Source organism: Sinocyclocheilus anshuiensis, unplaced genomic scaffold (genome assembly GCF_001515605.1).
Source record: "Sinocyclocheilus anshuiensis isolate Anshui unplaced genomic scaffold, SAMN03320099.WGS_v1.1 scaffold481, whole genome shotgun sequence".
NCBI lineage: Eukaryota > Metazoa > Chordata > Actinopteri > Cypriniformes > Cyprinidae > Sinocyclocheilus > Sinocyclocheilus anshuiensis.
Window position 1 is genome coordinate 1,847,787 of NW_015539907.1, and position 12,496 is coordinate 1,860,282.

At 36.5% G+C, this 12,496-nt stretch overlaps 2 protein-coding genes across 3 annotated transcripts in view; both read right to left on the reverse strand.

The window, feature by feature from the left end:
- Positions 1–814: 814 nt before the first annotated feature.
- LOC107686350 (interleukin-34-like) lies at positions 815–7,726 on the reverse strand. 2 transcript variants are annotated; one of them, XM_016483316.1, is made up of 8 exons: positions 7,441–7,726; positions 5,804–6,042; positions 5,601–5,710; positions 4,190–4,296; positions 3,941–4,018; positions 2,917–3,117; positions 2,498–2,660; positions 815–1,667 (listed from the first exon to the last, which is right to left on the reverse strand). In XM_016483316.1, exons 2-8 carry the CDS (start codon positions 5,857–5,859, stop codon positions 1,624–1,626), a joined length of 759 nt encoding a protein of 252 aa, XP_016338802.1. In that variant the 5' UTR covers positions 5,860–6,042; positions 7,441–7,726; the 3' UTR covers positions 815–1,623. The 2 variants fall into 2 exon arrangements, with proteins under 2 accessions (XP_016338802.1, XP_016338803.1); XM_016483317.1 differs by lacking the exon at positions 5,804–6,042.
- A 2,453-nt stretch (positions 7,727–10,179) lies between these two features.
- The window catches only part of sf3b3 (splicing factor 3b, subunit 3), a 24,225-nt gene continuing 21,908 nt past the window's right edge, over positions 10,180–12,496 (reverse strand). The window contains exons 26-28 of the mRNA XM_016483222.1: positions 11,541–11,684; positions 11,200–11,304; positions 10,180–11,010 (exon numbers count right to left, since the gene is read on the reverse strand). Coding sequence (XP_016338708.1) covers positions 10,939–11,010; positions 11,200–11,304; positions 11,541–11,684 — 321 coding nt within the window. The 3' untranslated portion in view covers positions 10,180–10,938. The remainder of the gene's footprint in view (positions 11,011–11,199; positions 11,305–11,540; positions 11,685–12,496) is intronic.

Below are 12,496 nucleotides of genomic sequence, written 5' to 3' on the forward strand. Positions count from 1 at the left end.
TCTAAACTCACAGAGTGACTATTCTATTCTATTCTATTCTATTGACAGTCCTGGTTTCTGTTCTACTTGCTGTACCAGAGGAAATAGCTTAAACTACAAGGGATATATTGAGACTTGAACAATGGGGATGTCCCCTTCTTGCTTCAAAAATGTTGAGAACCACTGCCTTAGAGGACCTTAATGGTCCTGCTTATCACAGGGCTCAGGACCAGTGTTAATGTAATATTATTTATATACTATTATAATATAATATTTTATATTACCTTTTAATTTTAGATTTTCAGATTTCATTTTAATTTTAGTTTGTGTTTAGTATGTGCTTTTGTTTTTACTTATTTTAATTACATTTTATTATTATTATTATTTTAAATATTTCTATTTAGCTTTTTATTTCTGTTTTAGTTAAACTTTTATTTCAGTTAGTTGCCAGGCAACGCTTATGTTTAGTTTAAATTTGTAAAGTTTTTCACCTATTATTTATTATATTTTATTTTAGCTTTATTTCAGTTAACAAAATTTTACGTTTTTGCTTTTAATAGTTTTCGCAACATAGCAACATACTCATTTTGTTTTCTGTTTTTTCCTTTAAAAATATTTTTTTTTCTTTTAGGTTTAGTCTACAGTGCTTATTATTAGCTTTATAAAATAATTTAGCAAATGTCATTACCTCCATATAAAAATAATTGTATTTTATGATGTTGTCACTGATATAGTAAAGCCAGCAGGTACTGTATGTGTGTGAAAGGTGAGAGTGTGTTTGTAAAGAAACCAAACCCATATCTTCAAACAAACCATACATCTGAACACGTGGGGGTGATAGTGGGAGGTTTATTTTCCAAGCCATGTTACAAAAGTTACCAGAACATTCTGTGGCAAGAGTCCAAATAAATAACCTAGATTAAAATCTGTGTATAAAACATATGCAAACTTGATATCAAACCCTCTTGATCACCTTAAAAAAAACTTTTTATAGACATGCTTTGGTGCAATCTTTCAACATTTGACCAGCAGTAAAGCACAAAGTAAAGAGCCTCTGGGTAAAAGCAACAATGCCGACTAAGCCAGCAGTCAGCAGAACATTTGCATGCAAATGATATGTGTACAAAAGAAGCTCCACGTTTTTTATACATCTTATCTAAATCTTACCAAGAACATTTACAACGTGGCAATGATAATACACTGTTTTGGCATACATCAAGGACAAAATATGGATTTTCCTCAGAAATATAAGTCACAGTGGCAAAGACTTTTTTGGAATTACCAATTGTAAATGCTACAGCGAAGAGTCAAAGCTGCTCTCCTCCACAGAGCACACACACAGTGCATACATGATTGTATATTAGCTAAATGCCACATAAATATGCAAGTTGGCAGGCAGGTGAATGGAGGTATGAATGTTCTGAATGATGGAGAGCAATAGCTGCAGGGTCAGTAGGGTGTCTTCCAACTGGTGTGACGGCCGTTGCATTTTTCCATATGGGTAACACCGATGGAGGCAGTCAGTGACTTCACTAGGACAAGAGGCACACAAGCATGCTGCGTGTCACTACATAAACTGGGTAACACCCTTTTACACCTACACCAGCAACACGAAGACAGGATCAGATCCGTTTAGATCTGCTGCTATGTAGTTTTCTTTCCTTTCCTCCAGTTGAGGACTTCACAATCTAGAAATTAACAAAGAGAAATAGTACAGATAAGTGGTCACATATTTTAATGTCACATCTAAAGATGAGTTGCTCATTAGAATGTCTGGATGAAATTAAGATAACCCTCAAAAGAAAGGCTCCAATTCTTTTGCTCTTCAAAAGAATCAATCAAAAAAGAATGGTTATGTTGATACTAATGATTTTCATGTTCAGGGTTACCACCGTAACACCATTTCACAAAAAATTTGGTAGAAGGCACAGATCAGGCATGTTCAGGCTAGTAACAACATGTGGGCTTTCTAAAGTACTTTACATCCTTCAGACAACCTCAAAGCCTGAATCATGCCACCATCGCATTCATCATGGAGGGGATAAAGACGTTGATTCAATCCCCTAGCAGTTTTTCTCATTCACAAAGGCTTATGGTCGACCACAGACTCACATCAACAAACAGCAAAAGTTTCCATCTTTTTGCTACTGTGTGCATTCATTTTGGGATTGCATGAGGTTATCAACAAACATTTGGCAGACCGGTGGAAGAACCCGTCTTGAGGTTGGACTCCAAAAATTCCCCAATCCTTTCCAAGTTGTAGCAATCATTTTAGATGGACCTCAACTGTCTTACCTCAAACCCTAAAAATACCAATGAGTAAGTGCCATAATTCCCCAAAAATTTCCAGATCCCAAAAACACGTAGTCTGTGTTTTGTGGAATTGATTCAGTGGACCTTTACCCAGGTGAAAAACGTAACCAATCAATGTTTAGCAGATCAATATATTGTCTACAGTACCATAAATGTAAAGAAAGCAGGTTCCATTAATATATACCATTGTACTATTTTCACTTACAATCATAATTGTCGTCCTCTTTTGAGAAGCACTCTTTGAACAGGCAAAGCATGGTCCGATAACAGTTGTCCAGTATTGACTTGGGTGTAACAGACTTCCATCCCTCGTAATATTGGTCTGTCAAGCGATCCCAGATGTTTTGTATTCTCTCTGGAAGTACTCTCTTTTTTGAAACAGGTACAAAGACACACACATTTAGATTATTATGATCTTAAATAATGGGAATATATCACTCAAATGACAAATAACATCAGCAACACGGATTGGACAGATTCAAAAGGTCAAATTGAGTTTTATTAAAACTAATGCTTGTATTCAAGAGAGTGAGCTTAGAGATACTGTAAGCAGTGGCAATGACAGCCAGAATGATTTATAATGTGCTGCTGTTAAGAAAAGAGAAATCACATCATTGTTCTAACCTCTTCATCTATGGGGCTCTTTTGGTTATAAAGCTCCTCAAAACGTCTGAAGAGATTCTCCAGTTTGGAGAGGTATTTACTGCGTGTAGGATGTCTCTCTGGCAGCACCCTTAAAACCCTCTTTATCCCCTGCTGACTAACCCAAAGCCACAAATCCTGTAGATCTCTCTGCTGCACTGGCTCCTCTTCATTACTCATATTCTAGAGAACAGAGTGAGAGATGAACAAGATAAGAAAGAGGGAATGAGAAGAAGAGGAACAGTATAAGGAAATGTTCAATCATATTAGAATTGTTGTGCTTTATAGGCATGTATTTTTTTTTTACAATGTCAGAGTCCCGTAATGTTAGTTAGGTCTAAGGTCACAGGGTTTATGCCAGGTCAGGTCAAATTCGGTTCAGAATATATATATAATATATATGTGTGTGTGTGTGTGTGTGTGTGTGTGTGTGTGTCTGTCTGTCTGTCTTACCAAGAACATTGTTAGCAGATACCAGGAACAAAATGCTATAATTTTCCAAATGTTTTGTATATTCCCTATTTTTTAATAGCAGTATACAATATAACATGGGGGGTTAAGAACTTATAGCTCTTAAAAAACGTTCTTGTATTTCTTGTATTCAGTCCATTATAAAAACTACCTAGATGATTCTTCTATTACATATATATTGTTTGATATATCTCTATCTGTTCTTTTATCCATTTTATATAATACTGTAATACAATCATTTACTTTATTCTGCATTGCTCTATTTATTATTATTATTATTATATTTTAGTGATCTAGATATGTCTAAACAGGTTTTGTGAGATTCACCCCTGTATTTTTTGCAAATGCTGAGTCACAGGCCTTGAGAAGCCCTAAAACTGTAATTCCAATCTGACTCTATTATAAGTCACGAGTCTTAAATATCTGGCAATAGGTGACAAACAGGAAAAATGAGCTAATTTGTGTGGGAAGTTGCGAAGAGTGTGGCTTTAAGTGAGTCAGAGTGTTGGTTGGGGACAGTGGGATAAAGACTTACCAGCCTGCTGATGTTACGTAGTCTGAATACCTCTTCATAATGCACTTGAATAGTATAGTTAATGGGAAAGTTCATTTTCTGTAAATATACATGTAAAACCTTTTATTGACATGTCATTCATTCTGTCTCATGCTATATTAAGTTGTAGCCTATATTTGTCTTTTTTCCCCATGTAAACTTAACAAAAGCCTAAAGCCTACAACTTTTAAAATATAACACTATAGTTTCAAAAATTAAACATATGTTTACCATAAAACGTCTCCTTAGGGTTGCATTTAGGCTGTCCCGTACTGTTTTCAGAGATACACAGAGATCTGGTGCTGCACTCATGCAGACTGGTAATAGACAAATAAAACCTAGAAGGACAGAAGAAGAAAATAATGGCTTTTAACATAATGCCATTGCCTATAATAAAAACCATCATGAAATGATTGTTGTTGAACTTCAAATGATTTTATAGGTAATCAAAAAGTCTGTTTTAAAGTTACATTTATTCAAAAAAGGTTTGAAGATGCAATATATATTGCAATATATATTAAAATTTACTGATTATAATAATGTCAGTATTTACTTTCAGTTTTTGCTGAGTTTTGTGCAAAATGTCGCATTGACTGGTGCAATGTCTCTTTGAAGGCAATGACTCATAAAGTTGCATAGATAGAGTTAGAGCTGTGACAAAACCTCAAACCACAGCCCAATTTACAAGGAATAAGGTGTTGTTTTTTAGGTTTATATTAGCACTCCTGCAAAAGAAAATCTCTGAACATCTTCCATCAAAAACAAAAGCCAAAAATTTAAAAGCCATAATTCCACAACACAAGATCTTCTGCAGTCTACATGTGGTAAAAAGCAGGATGAATATTATGCATGAGATTATTGGAGCTCTTCAAGAAGATAAAGTCAAACTCAAGCAGATTAACTGTGGCAGTAAAGCTGAGGCTGATCCTGTGTCTATTTTAACTGGAGATTTTATTGTTAAAGATAAGTGATTCTGACTGGCTAGCCCAGGGCGGAAAGACAAGGCACCGGCAGTCATCTGTCACTTTGCTGTGGATCACAGTGCGGTTGGCCTCTGTGGTTGAGCTGCACTATAGGGCAGTTACCCAGAGACTGACAGTCAGCAAAGTCTCAGAGACCATGAAGCAGACTTCCGAGGGCCAGAGGAATTTGTCATGCCACAGAACCTGGACTATTTACTGGTGTCCAACCACTCAACCCCCACCTCCCGTCAAAGTTATTCTGGCTTTTTTGGCCTGGTATCCCCCTCTTTGCCCTCTCTTTTACCTTATGCATCTGTCTGTCTCTCTTCTCTCTCTCTCTCTCTCTCTCTCCTGAACACAGGAAGTGGTGACATTATCAGTCACGTCTTAGTTCTTCAATAGCAGCACCACATGCAGTAGCTTTCCTCAAACATATGTTCAGCTTGACACTCATTTCAGAAGAAACAAGAGACCAGATACGCAAATGTCACACTTAGTAAACTGTTTCTCTCCTCTTAGCTGAGGAAGTAATAAATCATTAAGTTTTTCTGTATAGGGCCATTGAAAAAATATTTATGTCTAGCACTGTCACATCCAAATTTCCCATGCACACAAATTAAAATCTTCAGTGTCCTCTTTATTATACAACTTAAATCACTTAATTACTAGTCTTTACTTACCCAGCAGCCCCCTGAGGAGCCGGCATTCAGACTGTACCATGGTTCTGCTTATTCTCTGCTTGCACTGTAATATGGGTCTAAATTCCAGAAAATTCTTCTGTCTTCTTGGTCTTTAAAACAAACAAACAAACAGAATAGAGTCAGAACAAATATCACACTAGAATTTTGACTGCCATTACATGACTTTCTGTGCATACAACTACCTTTCTAAAATCTCTTGCTGGACAAAGAGAACCAGGGATGACACATCTGAATTCATTTACTCTCCTTTTGGATGGTAAAATATTTAAATATCCAAAGAAAGACTGATCTGGCATATCTGATTTTAATGGCAAAAAAGTTGTAAAAAAAAAAACGTGAAGCAGGGAAAGGGAACACTGCTCATCTGGGCTGGAGCTTTGTCATAATGTTCCTCTGTTTTTCTTCTCCAGAGCTTGTGCAGCTGTGTAAAACAAATCCAGATGTTGTCTCTTTTTGCTTCTTTCGAAAGGAAAAATTAAAATTCCTTGTAATCCTAAAGGGAATATAATGTCTTGGCATAGCAAGTTTGTGACTAATAGACATGTGATGAACACGAGGGGCAGAATGTACGTATTAAAAAAAAATTGTGGCTTTGTCAGAAATGTCTTAATATTATTTTTTTGATATGAAAAAATTATCATTACACATAATACAAATGTGGATCTGTAAAGCAAAACCACATGCAGGAAGAATCTATGAAGTACAGAATATGAGCCAGAACAAATCATATCCTTTATGTCTTCTATCATATCCTTTGTCATCTTCTATCTGACATAATATTTTAACTATTATTCTACTAGATTTTTTTATTTCGCAATGTTAATTTTCTCTGCACTGATCAAAACTGATTTTTCTCTCCTAATCTAAAGCCGATTTTGTCTGTTGAAAAAAAGATTGCTGCATACATACATTTCATAATGTTGTTTTATTAATACAGCGTTCTTTATTTAAGCCAGCTTTTTAATGGTATATTTGCCATGTGTATATGTGCATCATTTGCCAACTAAGGCCAATATTCTGGTTATGCTTTTAAAATAAACTTCTGGAAATACTAGAGAAGTCAAATCATCAATTCTCATTCATGTTTTTTCAAAAATATTTTATACAACACCAATATTTTATAAAATAAAAACCACCTAGGATTCCCTATATTTGGACAAACACAGAAATAAATGAATGTTCAGTTCGAATATGATGTTGAATTGCCCAAAATTCAGATTATTTCCATTCAATGGCTTATTCAGATTTAGAAACTGCTACTGCTGGAATATTGGTTTAATTTATGGCAGTCAGGTTAATACATTTATATGACGCGAAGAAGAAGATGAAGAAGACGATATAAGAACATAAGAATATGACCAAATTCTGATTCATATCCGAATTTTCTTGTGCATGTAAACGCAATGAATGACTGTGGTTCAAAAATAAATAAAGATAGTAAAAATTAAGGAAATTAGTAAAAATAAAAATAATGTATATAAAAAAATGAAAGTAGGCCTATCATTAAAACAATACATCATGCATCATGAATGCAATGACAGTTCATAAATTATGGTTATAATTCACGCGCTCGCAATCGACTTGACATAAAACTGTTGATGTAGGCTATCAGTTATATTTTGGTGTCAGAACATGTTGCAGATTCACCTGTTATCTAATCAAATCAAATCAAATCAAAAGCGATCCGTCAGGTGACCGCGCTGCATCGTTGGACCTTGGCTTGGATATGAAACGCGTTGGGCTTTATTCCAATAGGCTATAAATCGCATTTACACGCGACACAGTTCAGTAGCACAACGAATATAAATAAGGCACAAACCTTTCGATTCGATGAGCTACGTTGTCTCAATGGGAAACCATCTGCGGAGTACTTTCAATAAACAGCAGTTGTTTGCTTAACCCTGTAGATATGACCGCTGACACTTCCAGGCATGCAGAGTGGGCTACTGACCGAAGTAGTAAATTCGCCCCTTTTTCAATGCAACGTCCACCCAAAAGACCCGGAAACTCCCTTTTCTTTATGTCACCTTTTTATGTTATGTCTATATACACCCGCCTACAGCATTCTCCACTCGAAGGTACCACGAGAATAACACGCTGAGTAAAAGACGTCAGTTGATGAGACTGTTACTTTCACTTTTGGGTCTACATAAACTATTAACTCGTCAGTGACTGGATTTGAATAAAGGTGCAGCGTTTTTGACCTAAAAAAGCGAAGAAACCTTTACTGCTGCCTTTGTATGGCCGCACAACCAATAGAGTCTGATCCCCCTAATGAAAGTTTGAAATGTTGGGGGTCTTAAAATCATTTTTACATATAAGTAAATACATGTGAGCGGTGTTTTCGGAGTCAGAGCGCGCTAAATTTGTAGCAAAAACTGCTCGATAGTCTGTAGCGGTCGGTACATTAAATGAAAAATACGTAGGCCTGCTGTCATTATCACATTATAATACAATTAAATGCAACAAAAAGTATCGAATTTTGTTTAAAAATTCTTTCATAAAGTTTATGTTAACTGGACAAGACAAACATCAGACATCAAACAGAAATTACAGACAAAAAAAAAGACCCACCTGTAAGTCAATAATGCACATATACTGCGCAACATCTGCAGTTTTACGATATAAAGGAGTCAACATTACCCATAAACTGACACTGAAATCGGTTCACCAAAACGAGTTATCGATTAACCGTTAATAACACCTTAAGTATGCCTAATTTAGTCAAGAGGCAGCCAAGCATCAGTTCAAGCGGATGAGTAAACCTCATTCACCCACGCACATTACTAATTTATTCCCTACATTTACTGCGGTTCTGTGGTGACAGGCTTGGCACAGTTGTACACTTTTAGGAATTTCATGACAAAATGTTTTTCGGACTTTAAGCGCCTCATCTCGCAACACAATGGACAGTGGGCATATGGATGACCAACGCACACTGGCCTTGCGCGTCGGATTGCTTTGTTAATGGCCACAATGCCCCTCTTGTTTTGTAGTAACTTTAATATCTTTTTAGGGGCATAATCACTTGACGATAGTGCTATCTATGCTGTCCTAACAAAGGCCAGAGCCACTCAAGACCCAAGAAGACAAACGAGAGGGACATTCCAAGTACCCCACCAAACCATTAAAAAAACTAGTCAAAACACCATCTGTCAACCTAGATTATATCACATCAATATGGAAACCCCCCAACGGAAGAGGAGTGAAAGAAAACTTCTTAATGTGCCTCAAAACATCACCAGGTTTTAAACAACCTCCACAATATCTCAACCTACTTACATGGCCTGACATTACTTTTTTTTATTTTTATTCTTTACCAGTGCAGTCATTTAAATTCAGACCCTAGGACAGTTTTTATGGGTGGGCCCCCATCATCACAGACCCCAAGAGAATATTCCTAGTTCCCCACATGCTTAATAGCACATTCTTGGGATACATTGACAATTTGAGAGTTGTCCAATCATCCAGGCTTGGATTTTGTGACATGAGGATCCAAGATTTAGAGTACAAATTACAAAAATCATAGCCTTCTGTTGGCAGTCAGAAGCAATTTAAGGTTACTGCAATAGTGCAGTGTTACATGTGAGAGATCATAAAACTATTGACTGTAGATGCACACTGAACTGGAACAAGCTCACAGCATATAACTTGTGTTAAGTACTTGCAAAAATTGCGGCCTTCCTCATATTGCTCAATACTACAACTGTATTCCACAGCATGACTGCAAAAATGTGTCTCAAGAAGAACTATTCATGAATTCTTTATTATTAAAGGTGCAACTAAAGTGAAAACTGGACTGTAGGGGGAACGTTGTAGAAAATGGGTTTTCATTTCATTAACATTGTGGGTTCAAGTGTGATCAGGATGTGACTCACTCTAATGGAATACTTATCAAACATAACATCATAGTTTGTCTTCACTATGATATCATGCTCCACTAATTGAAGCAATTGAAATTAGAAAATGACAAAAGAATGATATATGGAATGGAATCCATCACCAAGTACAGTGATATGCACCGTTTAAACTACTGCTGTAATACTTCAAAATAGAACACATTACAAATTCAGTCCTGTACCAATGTAGAACTTGCATCATTCAGGGTTTTAAAAATAACAACATATTTGGTACCTATTTTGGTATGGAGAATCGTTAAAGTTAGCTGTAACTTTAGCCCATGGCAGCATTCAACCTAATGTGAAAGTATCAAGAGAATCACGCTATTAAATACATTACACTAGAAGTGTTGGTCTGTCTCTAAATGACTTTTCAATTCAACAAAAGGTAGGGTGTCAGGTCAACTGCAATCAGATAGCAATCTATGAATAAAAATCCCTTTTTTAATATTTGTTGAAATATTTAAAAGAGCATATTAACTCACTAAGGCTGAATGACTCAATGTCATGAGAAAGATGCATGATCATTATGGGGCTTCACCAAAAAAAAAAAAAAAAAAAAAAAGCCTTAAGAAAACAGTGAAAACCTGCTTTGCCTGTGGGTGCAGTTAAAGACATACAGCATGTCTTGTGACAAACACGGAAATACACGAGAAAGTAAAAAAAAAAATTACAAAAAAAGTTTATTGACATTCTCACACTTCATGACATAAACAGCACTATTTCTTTCAGGTTCCCTGGGGTTGGATGATTATAGCTCTTCAAAAAAAAAAAAAAAAAGTTAAAAACCACAACAGATTGCTGTATCCATGTAGAGACAAAAACTAAAGCTATTTTACAAGTTCACTGTTTTTACTAGAGTGGGAACAGTATTCTAACTTTCAAAAGAGAATTTCAACAGCCAAAATGTGAATGATGGAATGTTTTATGCAGACTGATTCATACAATAAAATGTGGATTCAATTTGCATTATGATAGCTACAAAATTAGTAATAGACATTTTTAAAGTCTACACATAAAAAAAGCCACTCCTGTACACAAGCTGTTGTAGTCCTTTGCCTGAAAACATTCCTCTGAAAAGATGTCACTATGCAACCACTCAATATGAACTAAATAAAACCGATGCTTTGTACTGAGTATAGTACCAATAGTAATTTCAAGCAGGACAAGGTCATTGACCACTGGGACTGTGACAGCTCCCAGCTGGCCCCAGTTAAAGGGGGAACTTCCTTCAGCCTTCACTAAAATGTTGCTCCTATACTTGTGGTAGGAAAGTTGAGACCACAGCCATGGGAGGCCTGGAAAAACAATAAATTTTCTCATGGTGCGCCTGCCAGATGCGAAGATACTAGAAGGCATAGCGTGTTCGGATGTCTTCCAGTTTCTTCGACACCTCTGGAGGCGTGCGGTCCAATTCCTCAGAGACGCTCTTTCTGCTTATGGAGCTCCATGGAGTTAAACTGCTCACAAAGGTCTCCATCGATCACATTCTGGAAGCATACAAGCAAAGTCAGTGAGAAAGATGAGGCCAACCGATGTAGCAAGCTACCCAAATCTCACTTCTTTGCAAAGTGATGGACACTACTTTAAAGATACCACACAAAACATAAGTAGATGATTAAGAACTAATTAGAAACTGTTAATACTAAAGCTGTGATATTAACGGTGTTTGCCCTTACCTTTACTGGAAAATAGTACGAGCGGAAGCTGAGGTGATCACGGCCACACAGAGGGGGAAACTCAGAGCGCATGTGCATCTCCAAGTGCTGGAAGAAGTCATGATCCTAAAGACAGATGAGAAATACATTTACACAATTTAAAAACCTTGTTATTTAATGTTTGATAACTAAAGTTGCACCATACACGTCAGTCTCTACTCTGATGGCCTGAAGTTAAGGAAGTGGCCTGACCTGAGGCCTTCACCTCTTCCGTTTCAGTGGTTTTAGACTTATGAAAGACCATTGCACGTTAGCACTTCTCTAATGTAATTACTGGTTATTGATAATTTAAGGAACTGTACCTCATGAGAGGTGAATGGCACCAGGATGCCAATGCCTCCCGATAGTGTGGTGTACACCAGGGACTCTGATCCTCCAGGGATGAGGGTAGTTTTCTGGAGGGACAGAACCGTCTCTCCTATGTGATAGTTAATAATCACCTCGGCCTGTAATTGACAAAGAAGAAAAAAAGGACAACAGGTATGGATTAAAATGGGGCTTGAGTGTTTTTGCTTGTCATAGTAAAACTGGAGAAAAAAGAAAAAAAAAAAAAGCACTTTATGAAGATTAAGCAATTCACTTCCATATACCAATACCTAGAAAAGTGCATGGTGTCCTCTGCAAGGCAAAGATTAGTAAAGATTGGGGGCAAAAAAAAACCTAATACCATCAGTAATAATAATACTGATAATCAAAGATCATAAATTAGATGTAATCTGTAATACATTTTTAAAACAATTTTACATTTAAAATTTTTTTTTTCAACAACCTAATATACTAAAAATGAATGTAATCATTACATTATAACAAAACCCGTAAGACCTACGTTCATCTTTGGAACACAAATTAAAGGGGTCATATGATGCGATTTAAATTTTTCCTTTCTCTTTGGAGTGTTACAAGCTCCTGGTGCATAAAGAAGATCTGTAAAGTTGCAAAGACTAAAGTCTCAAATCCAAAGAGATATTCTTTATAAAAGTTAAGGGTTAACCACACCTACCTAAAATGGCTCATTCTAACACGCCCCCACATATCTACGTCACTATGTGGGAAGATTTGCATAACACCGCCCAAATGTTCACGCAAAGAAAGAAGGCGTAACTTTTATTCTCGCTGTAGTATTGTTGCTGCCGCCATGTCGTGAAGACGCTGTGTGCTGCGTTGTGAAAGCGAAACTACTTTGTTTGGTCTTCCAAAAGAGGACGATATCCGCTTCGTCATGCCTAGAGCTGATCTGTGCTGGTTGCTGAGGAAATAC